General features: G+C 55.6%; 2 protein-coding genes across 2 annotated transcripts; both read left to right on the forward strand.

Annotated features, from left to right (window-relative positions):
* Window positions 1-346: 346 nt before the first annotated feature.
* On the forward strand, window positions 347-1911 carry LOC103586626. Its single transcript, XM_008567928.1, is given in 6 exon segments — window positions 347-468; window positions 515-521; window positions 558-617; window positions 619-812; window positions 892-950; window positions 1688-1911. Coding segments are annotated over 6 exon segments (666 nt in total).
* A 5408-nt stretch (window positions 1912-7319) lies between these two features.
* ARID5A (AT rich interactive domain 5A (MRF1-like)) lies at window positions 7320-12372 on the forward strand (the record flags this gene model as incomplete). The annotated part of the gene is made up of 6 exons (XM_008567929.1): window positions 7320-7442; window positions 8963-9101; window positions 9459-9511; window positions 9926-10023; window positions 10463-10622; window positions 10992-12372. Coding segments are annotated over 6 exons (1803 nt in total), but the record flags the coding sequence as incomplete, so codon positions are not given.
* Window positions 12373-18926: the final 6554 nt, after the last annotated feature.

Here is an 18926-nt window from a genome sequence, read left to right on the forward strand (position 1 = left end):
AAAAAAGGAAAGACAAAAAGTTTTGGCGGCCAGGGGCTTCCCGGGCGTTTATCTCGAAACTCTTGCCGCCGTCTCTTGACTGAAATTTACCCAGCCCTGTACGGCTCTGTCATCCCACTTCCTCTGCGGTTTCAATCTCGAGCTGGTCTCAGCTAATTTGTTGTGACAGCTGTCAGCAGCAGTTTCTCTGCCGCCCAGCCCCCTCCCCCCGTGACATCCCCGCGGGTTCTCAGAAGCCGCGGGCACCGCCGAGAAGAGGCGCCGGGTGCGCTGGGCGCGCGGGGCGCTTTCCACTGCGGCCGCCGTTTCCTGAAAGTGACTGCGCGGGTTTTGAAGAACTTGCTCAATGCACTTTGAAGAATCAACTGTTCCTCTTTCAGCCGCGGGGCGTGCAGACCGTCCGGTGGTTACCAGCTCTCGGCCCCTGCCCCTTCTCTTTCTCTTCTCTCTTCCCTTTTCTCTTCTCTGGTCTCTCCCTTCTTGTCTCCTGTCCACCCTTCCCAGCCCCAGGCAGGAAAGAGGTAGCTTCCTTCTTTGATCTCCTCTTCTCTTTCTAGTGTCCTCCCAATTCTCTTTCCTCGGGTCTCCAGAAGGGACAGGGTGGCGGCCCGGGGAGTGGTGGGAGGAAGAGAGGGCAGAAGCGCAGGCTGGGAGCGTTCAAGGAGAGATGTTGACCTGACCGAGCGCCGCATCTCGGTCCCTCCGCGGGGTCCAGGGGCGCCGCCAGGCCGGGGTCTCGCCGCCCTCCATCGCTCGCTGGCGCGGTGGAGCTTGCCGCATGCCAGATCCCCGAGGGCTCAAGGGGTTCCGAGGTGGGTCCCGAGGCGCTGCGCTGGCCAGACCCCGCGTCCCTTTGTGGAGTCTTGAGCCGGCAGGGAGGGTTCTGCGCAGCCCAGAGGAGGATAACAGGTGCTTCTTGCCCCATCCAAGCCCCACTGTTGGGAGCCCATGTGCGTTCCCAACAGGGTCTCTTTGCCTATAGGCTATGCTGGTGCAGAGGAGGAGTGAGAGATGGTGGCTAGGGGATCCAGCTGCCAGAGCAGTGTTCCAGAGTCCATTTGGCCCTGGGGACCCGCCTGGGGTCTAGAACTTGGTGTGACAGAGGTAGAAAGGACCTCAGAGAATCAGCCCCTCCATCTTTGATTTGCATCTGAGAAACAGGCTTAGCAACCACAGTGAGTGAGAGATAGTCCTCCAAGACTCTGCCCCTCTCTCCCTTCTCCATGTCCTTCTGTTCCAGAAGGGAAACTGGCCTGGAGTGGCCCACACTCCCTCTTAGGCCTGGGTCCACAGGCTTGGAGGGCCACACTGGGTAGGGGGGATGTCCAGGAGGGGAATGGAAAAGTGGAGAGGCAGAGGAGTGCCCCATGCAGGGGCCAGGTGGCCTTTCTCTCATCCTGTTCTGTTGTGTGACATCTTGGTCAAGTCACTTAACACCTCTGAGCCTTGTTTCTCCATAGGTGGAATGGGAACATAGGAAAGTCCATAGACGGAGCTATTGCAGTTACCATCAAATATCACCCAGACTTGGTGGGAAGGTACTTGGGTTCAGCCCATCCTGGAACAGGATCTTATAGGACATGCCAGAACCGGGTAAAGAGGGACAGGGAGCCCCAGTGGAGTTTGGGAGTTGGTAGTCTCACATTCGGTGCTCCCCACACCCCCTACTTTTCTGTTCCCTCTCAAGATTCTCATCTTGGCTCCAGCTTCTCCCAGACCCTGTCCCTCTTCCCCTCTCCTTCCACCTCCCCCAGCCGGGGTACTGAGGCTGGGCTGTGGCTGGAGCTGCACCATGCGTCCTCGGGGGGTCCCATGTCCAGTTCCTCTGTCCTCAGTGCTGACAGGTCTCCCCCAACCCCAAACCCACTGGAGCAAGCTCCACGTGGAGACTGCCAGGCAGCCAGCTCCTAGGCCACGGAATGGACTGGCCGCTTCAAAGGCTGTCTTTGTTTCGGCTCCGAGCTAAGAAAGCTGAGAGAAACTTAAGCCAACAACCTCAGGCGAGGGGGTGGGGCAGTGTCTGCTAGTTGTTATTGAGGCTGCTGTTACCATTATTGTTGTAACTGACACAGTGTTCCCAGTCAGTGACTTTTCATGAAAGGAAGTGTCATTTCCTTCCCATCACACCAAGGGTGAGTGAGGTGGGGTGGGTGGGGGGGGGAGAAAGGGGTGCGCATGCTCAGCAGGCCCATCAGCTTAAGAGCTGTGCGGCCTTGAACTAGTCACAGCCCCTCTCTAGGAATCAGGGGTATCAAGTGGGCTCATCCTGCATCCACCAGGCTGATGTTTCTGGAGCACCTGCTGGGTGAGTGAGCCGGCAGGCGGGCTTCAGATCTCACTGAGGAGTGGTGCGCATGCACAGCATGCTCGGCTGCGGTTTGTGGGGGAAGCCTCCTTTCTCGCTTTCTTTTGCTTAGAACATTAGGCCCATTGAGTCGAGCAACCCATGTTATAGATGGGGAGACTGAGATATAGAAGCAGCAACTGACTCGGTAAAAGATGCACCTCTGTAGTGCAGTGCCCCCTGCCCCATCTCTCCTCCTGTCACGCTCTCATATGATTTCAGCCCATTGTCTGGTAGGGCAGGGGGCAGGCTCACAGATCCCACTGACCTCCCCACGCCCATCCCACTGCCCCATACGCACCTTCTGGCCCTGGCTAAGCCAGGAAAGACGTCTTGAGTTTGTCTTCAGTGACTCTCCTCTACTGGTCTTCCCCCGACCCTGCCACTGCCTTCACCTTCTTCCCTTTGCACAAGGCACCCCCAACCCCCTCCCCACCCCACCCCACCCCAGGTAGGCTGAGCCCTGACCAGGAGCTGGCCCCCTACTCTCATATAAGAGGTGGCACTTAAAGAAATCTCAGTAGTGTCAGCCTCAAGACTGTGTGGACAACATCCCTTATGCAAAGGTGGTGGGGCCTCTGGGGGCTCCCTGAGACCAGGGGAGTTGATTCCCAGGGACTAGAGCTTCTGCCCCTGCTGCCCACCTCTCTGAAGGTGCAGCCTTTTGACTGGTCCCCTCCCATCTGGGGGCCTAGCTGCCTTAGCAGTCAACACTGTTGACTAGCTCTAGTTAGCAGAGTAGCAGGGGTGATGTGACGGGAGACTGCAGATCCACTTGGGGAAAGTGGGCAAGTTTGCACCCTCTGAGCACAGACAAGGTACTTGGAGTCTCCCCGCTTGCATTAAAAAAACTAGATCTCAGTGTTCAGTGTCTTGGAGCAGTCAGACTGCTCTGGTTCTGAATCCCAGTTCTGCCGCTGGTAAGCTGTGTGACTTCTGGCAAATTATTGAACCTCTCTGAGCCTCAGGTATTACATCAGTTAAAAGGGGGAAACAATACCCACTGGATGGCTGGGAAGACTCAGTGAGGCAGTGTACAAGATTCCTAGCCCAAGGCTGCCCAGAGCACTGATTTGAGTTGGTGGAGCACATGGTGTGGGACAAAGGGAATGGCTTGAGAACAAGTAGACCTTAGGGAGCATCCTCTATTGGAGTGAGTGACTGAAACTAACCTCTTCATGATGTAGTTTTAGGCTCTTGGAGTTGAGCGTGACTCAGACATGAGCCACTGAGTTGAACAGAAATCAGATTTATATAGAGAAAGGGCCCTGGGCAATCCTCCAGCCCAGCACTCTGCCAAACCACTAGCTGCCTAGTGAGGGTTTGGGTCACTATGGACCCGGGCTCAGCCACCCAGCCTCCCTCAATCCTCTTCCCAGCAGTGATATGAGAAAATCACGGGTGACTTGTGGAATGAAATCCTCCTGTTGATTATTAGGGCTTTTCTAACACCATTACCCAACTGCACAAAACTTGACGAACAAACTAGGAATAAAGTCAGCAGGAAAGGCATAAGAGCTTTAACCAGCAACTTCTGAGGACTGCAGAGGGGAACCTGAACCATTGGAGACGTGGTCATGAAATGAAAGATGCAATATTATAAAGCTGTATTTAGCCCTCAAATTTAGTCAAAACCCCAGTAGTGTTTTATTTTTCTTTAAGAGTATATGACAAAATTATCCCAAAGTTCAAATGGAATATTTTAAGAAGAAGAGTAATGACAGGAGACCTGCCCTTGGAGAGTAAATTGTTTTACTAGCTACAAAAATCAAAACAGTGTGCACAGGTCCCTGCGTTCTACAAAGGATGAAACATAATAGAAAGTCCAGAAATAGTCCCAGCTGTGTTCCTTACTAGCATTGAGATTGTGGGGAAAATAGCATTTCAAATCATCAGGGGAGGGATCACTCAATCAATACTGGGACCACCCAACCATTGGGGGAAATGCGGTTAGATCCCTGTCTCGCACCTTATACTAGAATAGATTCCAGATGTGCTCAAGGTAAACAGTGAAACAGTAATCGCCATTATCATCATTACTGTTTCCTGGATGGAAAAAGTCGATGTCTGAATGACATTCTTGTGGAGAGCATATGTTTTCTTTTTTTAACTTGATGCACCTCTGCCTTGACAAATAGGACATCCGAGGCATCGTGCAGGCAGGGATCTACACACTCAAGCTTGGAGCAAGACAGCCACGCAGGGGCCAGGTCTCCTGCCTCCGTGGGCTGGGTGAGCCTCGGAGACTGGGGTTGTCATCTCCATAAGCTCCTTCTTTCCAGCCCCCCACTCGGGCTCTGCATTGGGAGGTGTGAGGGCTGGCAGCCAGGCAGGCAGGACGACTCAACCAACATCAATGGCAGTGGGTTTCAAACTTGTTTTTTGTAGCAGAACCCTTTTTACAAATGAAGATTTATCTGGAACCCTGATCTATAAATGATCGGGGAAGGGAGGATTAGGGCAGCCAGGGACAGGACAGAGCACACCCTGGAGAGGAGGAGCAGGACTCCCCTCTCCCTCATCTAAGGCTGCGGAAGCAGGGGCCCAAAGGCCTGGAGCCCAGAAGGTACTGCCAGGACAGAGGGTGCAGCCCTGGCTGGGAGAGAAGGGAGGCCGAGTTCATTTGGGGACTCGGCTGGACACGGAGAGAAAGAGTGTTTCCCTTTGTGGCTCAGGCGAGAGCTCTAATCCCTTTCCCATCTGGGGTTAAACAGCTCAGATTGGTGACCTCCTTTTCAGGTAACCCAAGTGCCCAACTCTAGGAGATTTTCCCTGAGTATGACCCACGCAGAGCTCACAAACTCTGAACTGAGCAGGAGAGACTAAGAATCCTCTGGCCTTTGGCTCTCAACCTGGCTGCCTGCTGGAGCTTTAAATCGATGCCCCATGCAGGACCTTAAATCAGACCCTGGGGGTGGGGCCAGGCATCAGTGTCTTAAAAATGCTTCTCCAGGTGAATCTAATGGACCCTGGTGCAGCCACTTTATTTTTCTGAAGTTTGAAGGGCAGTGACTTGCCGGGGTCACATAGAAAGTTTGCAAGAGAGATCCAGTGAGAAGCCCCATCACAGTGAGGAGTAGGCGGAGAGTCCTTGGATGCTGATGCTCTGAGGAGCAGGAGAGGAGGGAGGGAGGATGTGCAAGCAGAGCTGGCAGGAAGAGCCACTCCACTGACCTGGAAACTTCAGGAATTGATGGGTAGTTAGCAAAGCACTCCAGAGTCTTTCTCTCCCATCTAACAGAAGGGAAGACTGAGGCACAGAGCCACCTGAGGACTCAGTCGGAAAGGCATCAGTCTGGTGGGTCAGTTGTTAGCACCAGGATTTCTAGAGATTGGCCATGTCACGAACGGTTGGAAACCAGCCCCAGAGGGTGGCCCGAATCCCTCTCTCTTTGACAACCCTTAGGGTTGGTTTCTCTCCACACTTATTTGGATTTTTCATCAAGGCTTTGCAAAGGTTCGTGATAACCACAGCAGCCACTGGACTGCTGGTCAGACAGACCTTGTTTTGAGTCTTAGTTCCTCCGGGAAATAAACAACTTAATCTCTCTGGCTTCAGTTTCCCCCTCTTTAAAATAGGATCCCCCAAAACACAACAAAACAAAAAATGGGATCCCTCCTGGACTGAATGAAAGAACATACCTGAAAAAGCCAGGGACGCAGAGCCAAGGACCCACATGGTGTGAGCGAGAAGTTGCAGGTGTCACAGCACTCATATGAACGGCTACCAGAGGGGAGCCATTCAGTGGCCAATGATTCTAACGCCACGTGCCTCTGGGTACCGCTGGCCTTCTGGGTTGTGTTGGTGTGGGTTTATTATTTCTAAGAAGATTCTTTTTCTGTCTGGGATGGAGAGGAAATCTCACACGTTCTCAACAATAAGGATTTCCTGAGCTGGAGTGAACAGGAGTATGGGACAGTTCATACTAGATTAACAAAAAGGAAAAAGGAAAGAGAGAAAAGGTTGTGAAAAGATATCGGTTCCTGGTCTGGAATCTGCCATCCTACCATGTGGCCTGAGGTGGCTTCCGATGGCTGTGTTTTTTTGCATGGCAGAGGTGGTACGTTTTTGCAGCTATCAGCACATGGCTGCCCTTAGTAAAACAGCCTGTGGCTCCTGCCCTCCATGAAGGGTCGTCATGAGCCTCATTCATTCCAGCTGACCTGACACCTGCCATGAGGGGTGCTGGGAGGCCTCCCCTCACTATCAAGGGAGACAAGCAACAGGCAGGTCAGTCAGGATGGCTGTGAGTGGCTGAGGTGACAGGAGAGGAGCAGTTGCTTCACCAGGCTGGGGCTGGAAAAGGCACCCAGAAGAAGGGATTTGTCAGCAGAGACCAGAAGGGCACCAGGCCCCTTGCAGGTGAGAGGAGCTTGTGGCCTAGTGAGGGGCAGTGGGAACTCTGCTCAGGGGGAGGGTTAGATGTCTTACAAAGAGGCACTTATTCTCTTGATTACTGCTGGGAGAACTACTGTCCAGGCACCCCTTGTGGTGTTTTGGAGGCCACAGACACGGGAGCCTCGGCAGCTTCCCTGATTAGGTTGAGCTGCTGTGAAACTTTCTGCCTGAACATTGGGCAGGTTTTGGAGACAGGATTTCCCCAAGCACCACGGCCCAACCCCAGCCTCCTCTAACTTGGCCCCAAGATAGTTGAGGGTTTCCTTCAAAGATTTGGGGAGATGCTGCAACAGAGGAAAGAAAAGCAGCAAGTGTGGAGTGGGTGGGGCCCGCGTAGGGTGAGGGGAGAGGAGGGCCATCATGAACGTGTGTGTGCGCGTTTGCGCAGCCTGAGTGCAGCTGGGGACCCAAGCAGAGGATGTGCCGCAGAAGGCAGTTGAGGATTCCCCCTCCCCCTAGTCGATTCCCAGCTCTGCAGAATGGGGGGCCTCTTCTCGGCCATCTCTTCGTCCCTACCTCCATCTCATGTGCTTTCTCTCCCTCTCCTTCCTTTTCCTTCTCTTTCTTCCCTCTCTCCTTGCAGCACCCCCTGCCAAAGAGAAGAAGAAACAGCCAGAGGAGGGTGACCCCCTAGACCCCGCTGCATCCCCGAAGCCCACTGGTGAGCTGAGCAGGAACCACAGCCCCATCCAGCTAGAGGTGAGTTGGGCCACTCCCTGAAGGGCCTCCTCCCTGCCACCCACCCTCGGCCTGCACTCAGCCTCTAGGTGAACTTGGAGACTCCCTAAGCTCTCAGGAGGGAGGCGTAGTCCTACCCCCCATCCTGCAGAGTGGGCTGGGGCTCCACATTGGAACGTGCAAGAGCTGGGCGCCGGGCAGGCAGGGGCACTCTGCTGTCACCCGTGGCAGTGGCTTTCAAACTTAGTTTTTGTAGCAGAACCCTTTTTCCAAATGAAGATGACCTGGAATCCAGATTTGTAAAACAGACAAAAGCACTATTCTGATATAAAACTACATCTACATCCATCCATCTAGATGTATATAACATGGGCATATAGAGTCACTCAGTGAGATCAACAAGGCTGTAGGATGCACAGAGAATCTGAACGGGGGATTGTGGGTGGCACTTTTGGAGCACACTCAGCCTCAGCTTCCTTTCTTTTTGGCCATTTGCTTTGGTGGCACAGTCTGGAGAAAATATCCTGATTCATGTAGAGAAGTTGTTGCAAATGGTAGTAGTTTTAACAGCGTGCCTGGAACTCAGGGAAGAGGACCAGAGAGCAAGTGCACTTGAGGAACAGTGTGAGAGGCCCCATTCCGAGGTCTGCACAGGGCTGGCTCCCTTGTCAACAGCATGTTACGATTTCATAGGCAACACATGAGTTATGTGTTTATTATCAGAGGTCTTTGATACCATAAAAACACTCAAATAAAACTTGAATCAAATATTTTTGGAATACGTGGCTCTCTGCACTGTTCTAGGCCCAGATGGTGTGTGTCCTTCTAGTGTTTTGGGCCTCCCCAACAGGACTCAGGAGCTACCTGCTCTCTGAGCAGGAGCCTACCTTGGGCCAGGATACCGGCCCTGGGCTGTCAGCCCCAGCCCATCCACCCCCTTTGCTCTAAGCCACCAACCAGATGCACAGAATCTGCAGAAATTGTCCCTCTGGAACTGGAAACCAAAAGTCCTGTGCATCTGACATAAATGTGCCAACAGAAACCCAGAGCATGGCAGGCTGGTGGGTCAGAGGGGCAGGCCACCTCAGCAGAGGCTCGGAGCAGCTTGCAGCACTGGAAAACATCAAGCACCTTCATTCCTTCAGCTGTTGCCACAGGGCCCTAGGGATGCACAGTCTGATGGAAGAACTAAGACAGAGGTAGAACAAATCAAAAGCAAGATGAAGAAATGGTCTAGGCCTGGAGAAGGTGGGGGACTGCCCCATGACTGCTGTGGAGCCAGCTGCTCTGGGCTTCCCAACCTCTGTGGCGGTCCTGGACGCCAGCCCCTGTCCTGGGGGCCCTGGGTACTGATAGCTGACACCTACACTTGTCTGACCCAGGAACAGTCACTCTGGCCCAGAGTAGTAGGCTGCGTGCTCCTGGGGGAGCCTGGCACTGGGGGCCAGGCTCCTTATCCCTCACCGCAGCCAGTGGTTTCCACATGTCCGCAGCCACCCACCAACTGGGGCCCACCCCAATGCCTCCTGTTCTTTCCCCAGGACTCCCCCGAGGCAGGCGGGGAGCGGGAGGAGGAGCAGGAGCGGGAGGAGGAGCAGGCCTTCCTGGTCAGCCTCTACAAGTTCATGAAGGAGCGACACACACCCATCGAGAGGGTGCCCCATCTCGGCTTCAAGCAGAGTGCGTTCCTGGGGTGCAGGCAGGGAGGGGGGCCCAGCAGGGGACCCCATCCACGCAGGGCATCGGGGCGGGCACCTCTGCTCTGGGTGACCCTGGATGCTGCTGGTCTACAGGGGTTGCACAAAGAAAGGATGCCTCTCTCCACGCTCAGGGCTGGCAACGGGTGGAGCTGGATTTCCATCCTCACTGGTCCCTGGGCCACCAGTGCGCAGGCCCAGCCTGCCCATCCATCGCAGTGGCTCTGTCTGGGTGTTTTCTGGTCTGTGCCTGCCTGATGGAGCTATAGGAATGGGTTGCAGCTGTCCCTGCCCCTCATAGAGACTGACAGCTGGCTCTACCCCCCCCCCCTTCCTCCAGTTAACCTGTGGAAGATCTACAAGGCAGTGGAGAAGCTGGGGGCCTATGAGCTGGTGAGGAAAGCACCTTTGAGTCCTAGCTCTGCTGCAGCTCCCTGCACATCCCTGCTGCACCCCAGGAGGGGCTGGGGAAGGGACAAGTCTGGCAGAATTGGCCTTGCCTCCAGACAGTCCCCAAATCCTGCCCCTGCATGCCGCGGGGAGGAGGAGCCTGCCTTGCCCGCTGATGCTTTGCTGTTCAAAGCAGGTTTTCCTCCCTTCCCATCTGTTCTGCCTTCCCTGTGTCGGAAAGCTGCTTGGGCTAGCAGTCGGGTGGCTCCTGGGAGGGAGAATCAGCTGGCCTCCAGAGGAACCCTTTCTAACCTCCTGCCTCGCTGCTGAAGCAGCAGCTGCAAAACTGCAGTCCTTGCCCCCTTCCCTGTGAGTGGGGACCTGGAGCTGGGAGGACCCTCACTGGTGTCCTTGCAGGTGACCGGTCGCCGCCTCTGGAAGAATGTGTACGACGAGCTGGGGGGCAGCCCAGGCAGCACCAGTGCAGCCACGTGCACACGCCGCCACTACGAGAGGTACAGCAGGGGCAGCCGGGGTGTCCACTGTGAGCCCCTGGGTACGTGTTACCTGGGCCTTTGCCCCCCAGGGCCTTGACAGAGTGTGCAGTGGGGTCAGTAGGGGTTGTGGGTATAATAGGCCCAAGTGTCCAGGGAAGGGGCAGGGTGTGTGCCACAAGCCTGCGGAGCAGCAGGGCAGCATGGGTGCTGCATCTTCATCGTGGCCCAGAGCTGCATCCAGGGGCCCAGCCAGCCTTCAGGCCTCCCGCACAGATGAGGAAGAGCCGTGGGCTGCTGCTCAGTCAGGGAGGGAGCTGACAGGTCTGGGGCCAGCAGAGAGGACGTTTCTGGTGGTGGTGTCCACGGGACCAGAGGGGCTGAGAGGGGGCCAGGCAGAGGCCAGCGGTGTGGGGTGGGCACCCCAGCCTCCTGGTGGACGTGCCCGGCTCCTCCCCAGGCTGGTCCTCCCATATGTGCGGCACCTGAAGGGGGAGGATGACAAGCCACTGCCCCCCTCCAAGCCCAGGAAACAATATAAGATGGCCAAGGAGCCGCGGGGGGATAACGGGACCACCGAGAGGCCAAAGAAGGCCAAGGAAGAGAGGCAGATGGACCAGGTGAGCGCTGAGCCAGGCTGGGGGCTGCCCTGTCCCCTGCCTCTTGAAGCTCCCCCTCCCTGCCCTGGCAGTGGCTGCAGGTCTTCCCGCGTAGAACTCCCAGCGCCTGCTCCCAGGGCAGGACCTGTAGGGGCTCTAGGTTCTCAGTAGATGGCAGTGGGGTCTGCACTCCAGCCTGCACCCCACTCATTGGGCTCTATGTCCTGACACCAGGCTGTGTCCACTCAGAGGATGGGGCACCTTTTGACAGTTTTGCACAAAGGCACTGCAAGGGCTAGCAGCAGCCCCTGGGGATCCCCTGAGACCCTGCTGCCTCCGAGGCCCCAGGTCAGGATGCTTGACTCAGACCATGGCTTTTTCTCATTCTAGATTGTGCCAGGAAAGACCAAAACAGATGCCACTGAGCCAGCACAGCCTCCCAGCCAGGAGTCCCCCAGGAACAGTACAGAACAGTTGGGCCCAGCCTCTGGGCCCTCTCTGCCCTTCATGGGTACAAGTGGCTGCCCTGAGGCCTACAAACGGCTCCTGTCCAGCTTCTACTGCAAAGGGACACATGGCATCATGTCACCACTGGCCAAAAAGAAGCTCCTGGCCCAGGTGAGCAAGGCAGGGGCCTTACAGTGCCAGGAGGAGGGCTGTCGCCATGGCGAGGGCAGCCCAGATGGGGAGCCCCAGGCGTCCTCGGCTGTTCGCCCCCCAGAGAGTCCCCGGAGCCCAGGAGGGCCGGCTGAGAACTCCAGGCAGCGGCTGACCCCTCAGGAAGGATTGCAGGCCCCTGGCGGCAGCCTCAGGGAGGAGGCTCAGGCGGTCCCCTGCCCAGCAGCCCCCATCTTCACGGGCTATTTCCACACCTGCCCCACCAAGGTGCTGAAGCCTGTCAGCCAGCACCCCCGGGACTTCTTCTCCAGTCTTAAAGATGGAGTGCCACTGGGGCCTCCTTGCAAAGAGGGGCTGTCAGTCAAAGAGCCCCAGCTAGTGTGGGGCGGGGATGCCAACCGCCCCTCTGCATTCCACAAAGGCGGCTCCAGAAAAGGTGGCCTCTATCCCAAGCCCAAAGCCTGCTGGGTGTCTCCCATGGCCAAGGTCCCTGCCGAGAGCCCCGTGCCCCAGCCCACCTTCCCCAGCAGCCCAGGCCTCAGCCAAAAGCGCAGCCTGGAAGAAGAGGGCTTTGCTGGTGGCAAAAGACTGCGGGCAGTGTCTCCCTATCTTAAGGAGGTGGATGCCAAGGAGTGTGGGGCCAAACCCACTGGGGGGCCTCGCTTGGCTGTCTCCTGCCTGCTGGGCCCAGGTCTGGGGCCTGCCCCCCCAGAGGCCTACAGGGGCACCATGCTGCGCTGCCCTCTGAACTTCGCCAGCAACCCGGACCCCTTAAAGGGCCAGGTTGCGCTCCCCTTCAGCCCCCTGGTCATCCCGGCCCTCCCAGCCCATTTCCTGGCCACTACAGGCCCCTCACCCATAGCCACCAGCCTGATGCACATCCCTCCATCCTTTGATGGTACCCTCCGCCACAGACTTGGCCCAGCACCATCTGCCTGGCATGTACCCCCCATCACAACCTATACAGCACCCCACTTCTTCCACCTCAACACTGAGCTTTAGGTCAGAGCCTGTGGTGCTGTACTGCACTGCAGAGGGTCTGATGTGGCCAGAGATAGGGAGGCGCTTCAGGGGCTCTGGACTGGAGCCCACTACCCAGGCCCCTGGCCGGGCAGCCTGGCACAAAGAGGGAGGAAGCAGGTAAACTGGGTTTGTCTCTCACGGGAGCAGCCCAAGCCCAGGGACTGGGGACCTAGTTGTCCCAAGGCCTTGGGAGAGAATGGTGCAGGGTCAGCAGGAGCAGCCAGAGCAGAGGCCGGGAGCCGGGTGAGGATCAGAGGATGGCAGCTGGCGGAAAATCCAATAAAGACACCAGTGTGAATCCACCTAGCCCTGAGGTGTTCAGGCAAGCTTGTGGGTGGGGCCGCCAGTGGGAGCCAAGGAGACAGAGCTGGACAGTGCTGCCTCACGGAAGAGCAGGCCCCAAGCAGAGCTCTGGTTCATGTTCCATCAGGCTTTGACATTCATCCTGTGCCTTCAGTCCACCTTCCTAGGTGAGCCTCGGGACGGCTACCTGTTGCCTTCCTCTGTGCAGATGGGGATCCACAATGCACCAAGGTCCCCCTGCAGGCGAGTAGCAGGGCAGGGCTGTGCAGGCACTGGGAGTCCAGGCTGTGAGCTGGGGGTTGAGGATGGGAGCAGGAAGACCGAGTTGGTCAGCCCCAGCGGTGGACGCAGACTTATGGGGCCTGCTGCTGAATCCTCTCGGTGACCACCACCACAGCACCCCCACTTGCTTGCCCCAAACGAACAGGACAGGCCTGGAAGGGAAAGAGGAGCGTAGGGGCTAGTCTCAACCTGGGCATCTGAATTGTTAAACTCCAGCAGGTTTGGGATGTGGGTGTGCCAGGAGGCTCATGCAGGAACTCTGCAGCCTGATGCCCTCCTTCCTGCAGGCTCTGGGTGGGGAGTAAGGGCCCCATCTCAGGAGGAGGGAGGGACGGAGAGCCCCTCTCAGAGGTGTCACTCCCCTCCCCTAACAGGCAGCCTGTTCTCAGAACAGCTTCACACATTTTCATGGAGAGACGGTGCCACTATTTGCCAAGCAGATGCTGGGGTGGCAGATGTGGGGCCAGGTCAGAGGGCGGCCTTTGACCTGCACCACTGGAACTTGCTCTGTTGTCTGGCGCTGGGTCTGCAGGGATGATTGCTACCTTAGGGTGTAGGAGGGGCAACCAAGTGTGACCCCATTAGTTCATAGGTGGAGAAGTCAAGGCTAGGGATAGAAGAGGTCTTGCTTGCCCAGGGCCACCATCAAGGATGACAACCCAGGCCAGGGCACATGCAACATCCTGGCACCAAGGAGTGGGCGGCCAAGGTGGTAAGGCCATCCTGTCTTCCTCTGCCTCCGGGGGCTGCCTGCCTGTGGAGGGGAGCTCAGGTACAGGTGCCCTCCAAGTGAGGCCAGCAAGGGATAGCGAGAGGTGGCAGTCACTGCTGCGGCAAGAGGACTCGGGCTTTGCAGGGGCATCTCCCAATTCCCCACCTCCATCCTAGGAGACGCCAAGATGCCAGCCCGAGTATCTGTGTGACCAGCTCTGAGCTCCCAGCTCCCACACGCATCCACACGCTGCCTCCCCTCCTAGCCTCTGGGGGCTGAGTGTTTGACAAAGAAGGGGGAGGGAACTGAGTTCTGCCCACCCTCCAAGCAAATGCCCTGGGTGCTGGGCCGTAGATCATTGGGTCATATCCCCCAGATAAGGAGAAGTTGAGGCTACCTGGTGCATGCAGAGTCCTGCCTGAGATGGGGCAGAGTTGCTGGGGTCCCCTTCATCTGCAAAGCAACATCGGCCTTACAAAGGTGGGCAGATGGCATGGCAACAGGACTCGGGCATAGAAGGCTCAGCGCCGTGATGGTGGCGCCCTCTGGAGGCTGGTCTGGAGCATACACCTCGCTTGGCTGTCTGAGTCCTGAACAGTTGGGCAGCCTGACAGGATGCTGGGGCCCCTACTTAGGCGCAGAAGACACTAGAGCCAAATGCAGGTCGCGCTGCCCGCAAAACCTCTGGGGCCCTGATCTCTGCAGCTCCAGCGTGCTAGCTCTACACAATTCTTCACTCCTCACAATTCCTGGAGTAAGGTACTTTCCCCATTTACAAACCAGGAAACAATTCACAGAGATGATGTAGCTCCGAGGGCCAGCACTTGGCAGTGCTCCTTATGTAGGCAGGTGTGCCCCAGGCCGCCTTGCTCTTCATAAGCCCTTTGCTGAGGTCCTGACAATCCCTAACATGCTTCCCTGGGGACTCACAGACCACCAGGGCTGACAGCACCTATGTTTGGGCCATGTCATGTTTCAGGGCCATTTTGAGGACCCAACACCATCTGTGGTGTTGGAGCTATTGATGGTGGCAGAGAGTGGAGGCCACTCTGCTCGGGCACCCACGAGTCCAGCCCCTTTACCTGGTGACAGTTTGAGTGTAAGGCCATGTGTCAGGTCTTCAACAGATGCTCACTGAGCATCTGTTAGTGCATCCCCGGTGCTGGGATACATCTGTGAACAGAACGTTTGAGTCCTTGCCTTCAGGGAGCTGGTATGCTGTGCACCTGGGGACGCAGAAAACAAATGGGTGGAATACAGGGCGTGTCTGGAGAAGGTGAGTGCCGTGGAGAAAAGTAGGGCTGGGAAGGAAAGCAGCGGGCTGGGAGTGGGTGTACAGTTTTGTTGTGGTGGTTAAAATCTAATACAACACGGGCCGGCCCGTGGCTCACTCGGGAGAGTGAGGTGCTGATAACACCAAGGCCCCAGGTTCGGATCCCATATAGGGATGGCCAGTTACATTGGGGCTTGAATACTTGAATTAGGGGGACATAAACATTCAGCTAATAGCAGAACATATACCATATGACAATCTTCAATATAAAATTACCAACTATCTTCCCACTGTAATATAAAAGAGAAAAATTAAAAAGAAAAAGGTAAAATGAAAAACTCTAGCACTTTTTGTAGAATTAACTGAAAGCATTAGCTTTACTGCTACTTATTAGCTACCAGGTACTGTCCTAAGCACTAAATATACATCACTGACAATCTGTACAACACCATGAACAGGTATATACTATTATCATCAACTCCATTTACATATGGGGAATTCAAGGTTAAGTAATTTGCTCAGAGTTGTGCTGCTAGCAAATGAGGGATGCTGGGAGGCTAGCTACAGAGTGGTTAGAACTCTAACCACTTCACTCTTCTGTCTTTCTAGCAACTCCTCCAACTTAGCATCTAGTAGAAGAGAGAAAACTCCACAGAACATTGTGCTAAAAGCTCCCTTATAGAATTGTCACTGATGCCTGAAATTCTATCACTAGCTTCGTTCCTTTAGATTAAGGAATGGTCTCCTATTAAAAGTTAATACAGGGCCGGCCTGTGGCTCACTCAGGAGAGTGCGGTGCTGATAACACCAAGGCCCCGGGTTCGGATCCCATATAGGGATGTCCGGTTCGCTCACTGGCTGAGCGTGGTGCTGACAACACCAAGTCAAGGGTTAAGATCCCCTTACCGGTCATCTTTAAAAAAAAAAAAAGAAAGTTAATACAAATATAAATCTGAAACACAAGAAGCCACTACCAATCATGAAATCTTACAGTACTGTTCTCCTCCCAGGTTTGTGAGAAATCCCCTAAGGGGACCATTCTCGACCCATCCCTGTAGTGATCAATTACAGGAGAACCACCCCTGTAGTGAGATACTATGAGCCATCTCCAGGTCAATCAGGGGTAAAAATTAAAATTAAAATATCTTTCACTCGGGCCGGCCCGTGGCTCACTCGGGAGAGTGAGGTGCTGATAACACCAAGGCCCCAGGTTCGGATCCCATATAGGGATGGCCAGTTAGCTTGCTGGCTGAGTGTGGTGCTGACAACACCAAGTCAAGGGTTAAGATCCCCTTACCGGTCATCTTTAAAAAAAAAAAAAATCTAACATAACACAAAATTTGCCATTTTAGCCACTTTTGAGTATACAATTTAGTGGAATTCAATGTACATTCACAACATCAGGCAACCGCCACCACTACCCATTTCCAGGTGCAGTTTTTTTTTAGAGTGACCAGAGAGGGCCTCACTAGAAGGTGGTGTTTGAGCAATGGCTGGAGGAGGTGACTGGGGAGCCATGTGGAGGAAAAGCGAAGGGAACAGTGAGGATCAAGTCCCCAACATGGGAGCAGGCGAGAGTGTCCGAGGAGCTAGAAGGCCCATGAGGTTGGAGCAGAGTGAGCGAGGGGGAGAGACGTGGGTTCAAGAGGTGGCTCGGGCCATGTGTATGGAGCCTTTGAGGCTGCTGGATCAGTCAGGCTTTTACCAGAAACAAGATGTACACAGAGGAGTGTCCTGCTCTCCAGGTTTAACAAGAGCCCCATGGCTTCTGGGTGGGACTGGATGCTCTGGGGCGGGGCAAGGGCAGAGCAGGAAGCTCATTCACGGAGATGGAGGAAAGCAGCATATCTGGGTGCAGATCCAGGGTGGCCATACCTGACCAGTGCTTCTGTTTTTCAGTGAGCGGAGAGTGAGGGTGGGGACTGGGGTTGGAGGTTTGAGGTGGAGGGAGAAGGAGGAACTAGTGATCTCACAGTGGAGCAAGGCCACACCAGGGCAGCGCCCTCAGGTATCTGGAAAGCACCAGGTTCTGCTTGAGGTCAGTGGCCTGAGTTTCAGCGAGACCAGGCAGCCAGCTGGGTGCAGACTCAGTAGGGGAAAGCTGCAGAGTCTGCTGAAGCAGAAGGGGACAGGGAGCTGAGGCTGGTGCGGGGAGTACCACAATGGAGGGCCAAGGAATCAAAGCTGGGTGAGGAGGAGCTGACAGGTGGTGAGGCTGATGGACCACAGGTGGCAGTGGGCTCCAAGAACCCCAGGATGTGGGCCGGCGAGAGAAGAGGGCTGGCTGGAATTACTGCAGTTATTGGGTGCATCCACGGGAGCGGGTGCCAAGTTAGGGTGGGAAAGATACCCTTGGAGGAGAGACCAGTGAATGGAGAAGTCAGGACTTGGGAAGCCCTGAAATCACAAACTCGGACAGCAGTGGTGCTGGGCAAGCACCAGTGGGCCAGGGCTAGGTTGACAAGGGTTGGGGAGGGGGACTCCAGGGTCCACAGCAAGGACACAATGCAGGGGGCGTAGTCTCAAAGCAGGCATTAACAGGGTCTGGCAGCAAAGTGGAGCCCCAACTACCTTGGGGCAGTGTGGAGAAATGGCCCACACCGGAGGGGCTGCAGGGAGCAGTCTTCAGAGGGGGGCACAGCAGCGGGCTGCAGGAGACCTACTAGGAGGGCAGCTGGGAGCCCAGCAGGTGAGAGATTTCCATGGCTCAGCAAAGATTTGGACTCAAGACCAGAGGCTGCCAGTGACAGTGGCCTGAAGATGTGTTTAAATGTTTTTTTAATGGAGTTGCAAGCATTTAAAAATTAGATTTTGCATTAAAAATTTGGATATTAGGCTTCTCTTTAAAAACCAGAATTTCTGGCCACTTGGGACCACTTACTGGAGCTGAGTAGTGTCTGCTGCCCCTTGGACAGGGAGATCCATCTGTTCATCAGTCTCCCCAACACTGAGGGACCCAGTCCTCTGCCATCTGCCCTGGGCCCCACCACTCAAGCCAGAGTCCTGCCGCTGCTCAGACACTAGGCGGTGGCTTGCTTGCTTTGTAGTCATAAGATCAGCCAAGGCATTTCCTAAGCAGATGACTCCAAGAATGTCGCTGCTGGAAAACTCCAAAGAGCTTCCAGGCAGGTGTATGGAGCAGAGTCATTACAAAGTCACCTGTGCACTGTTCCCTGGTCCAGTGAGGGCAGCAGGGTGGACAGGGCACAGGCTCCCATCCTGCCAGACTCCTGAGGTATGAACAGCCTCTGCCTGCACCTGCCACATCTGTGCCTCTGTAAAATGTGGCCAAAGTAACTTTAAACACACTATCAGTCCCTGCCTTCCCAGCTCCTCTGGGTCCCCAGCCACTGCTGGAAAGCTAACATCACCTGCCCACAAGGGCCTCTCCAGCCACTGCTCCAGCCCTATTTGTGGCCCCCCACAGGGATGGAAGGAGCATGGGGCACTGGAGGGACAGGAGGGAGAAGGGGCTTCACGGGCAGGTTCTTAGAAGAGGGACTGCTTCCCTGCCTCCACACCTTTCCTAGGCTCCTGCCCATCTTGGGGGGGTTCCTGGATTCGTGTCTGGGATTCCCACCACCTCCCTGTCCATGGCACCCAGCCCTAAATGGCAAAGCCAGGTAGAGAGGAAAGATCAAGGAGCTGGAAGCTGGAGCACAGGCTCTGAGATCCGACTGCCCCATGGGTTCAGTGTATCAGTAATGGTTCTCAGGCCCCTTACTTGCAAGCAACAGAAACGAACCTGACCCAGGCAGGAAAGTGCCTGAGTGGGAGAGCTGACCGCCCAGGCCATGGGGGGAGGGAGGGCGGTAGCTCTGCATCTACCGACTTGGATACTGCCATTGGTGAGCTGGGGCCGGCTCCTCCTAGCCCAGAGAGCAGACTGTGGGCATCTCTTCCCACTCCATATTCAATGACGCCATGCTGGGAGCTTGAATTAGGTCAAAGTGGGAGTATTTACACCTCCCAGAAGTCAGGAAGTGCTACAAATCAGGGCTTCCCCCTGCCTAGTCACCCCTTCCCCTACCAAGCCAGTGGTTAGACATCTAGCAGCACACCAGTGCCATCTGACTCAGCTCCTGTGTCTCAGCTCAAGGGTACACGTTCAGGA

Source organism: Galeopterus variegatus, unplaced genomic scaffold (assembly GCF_000696425.1).
Source record: "Galeopterus variegatus unplaced genomic scaffold, G_variegatus-3.0.2 Scaffold356, whole genome shotgun sequence".
NCBI lineage: Eukaryota > Metazoa > Chordata > Mammalia > Dermoptera > Cynocephalidae > Galeopterus > Galeopterus variegatus.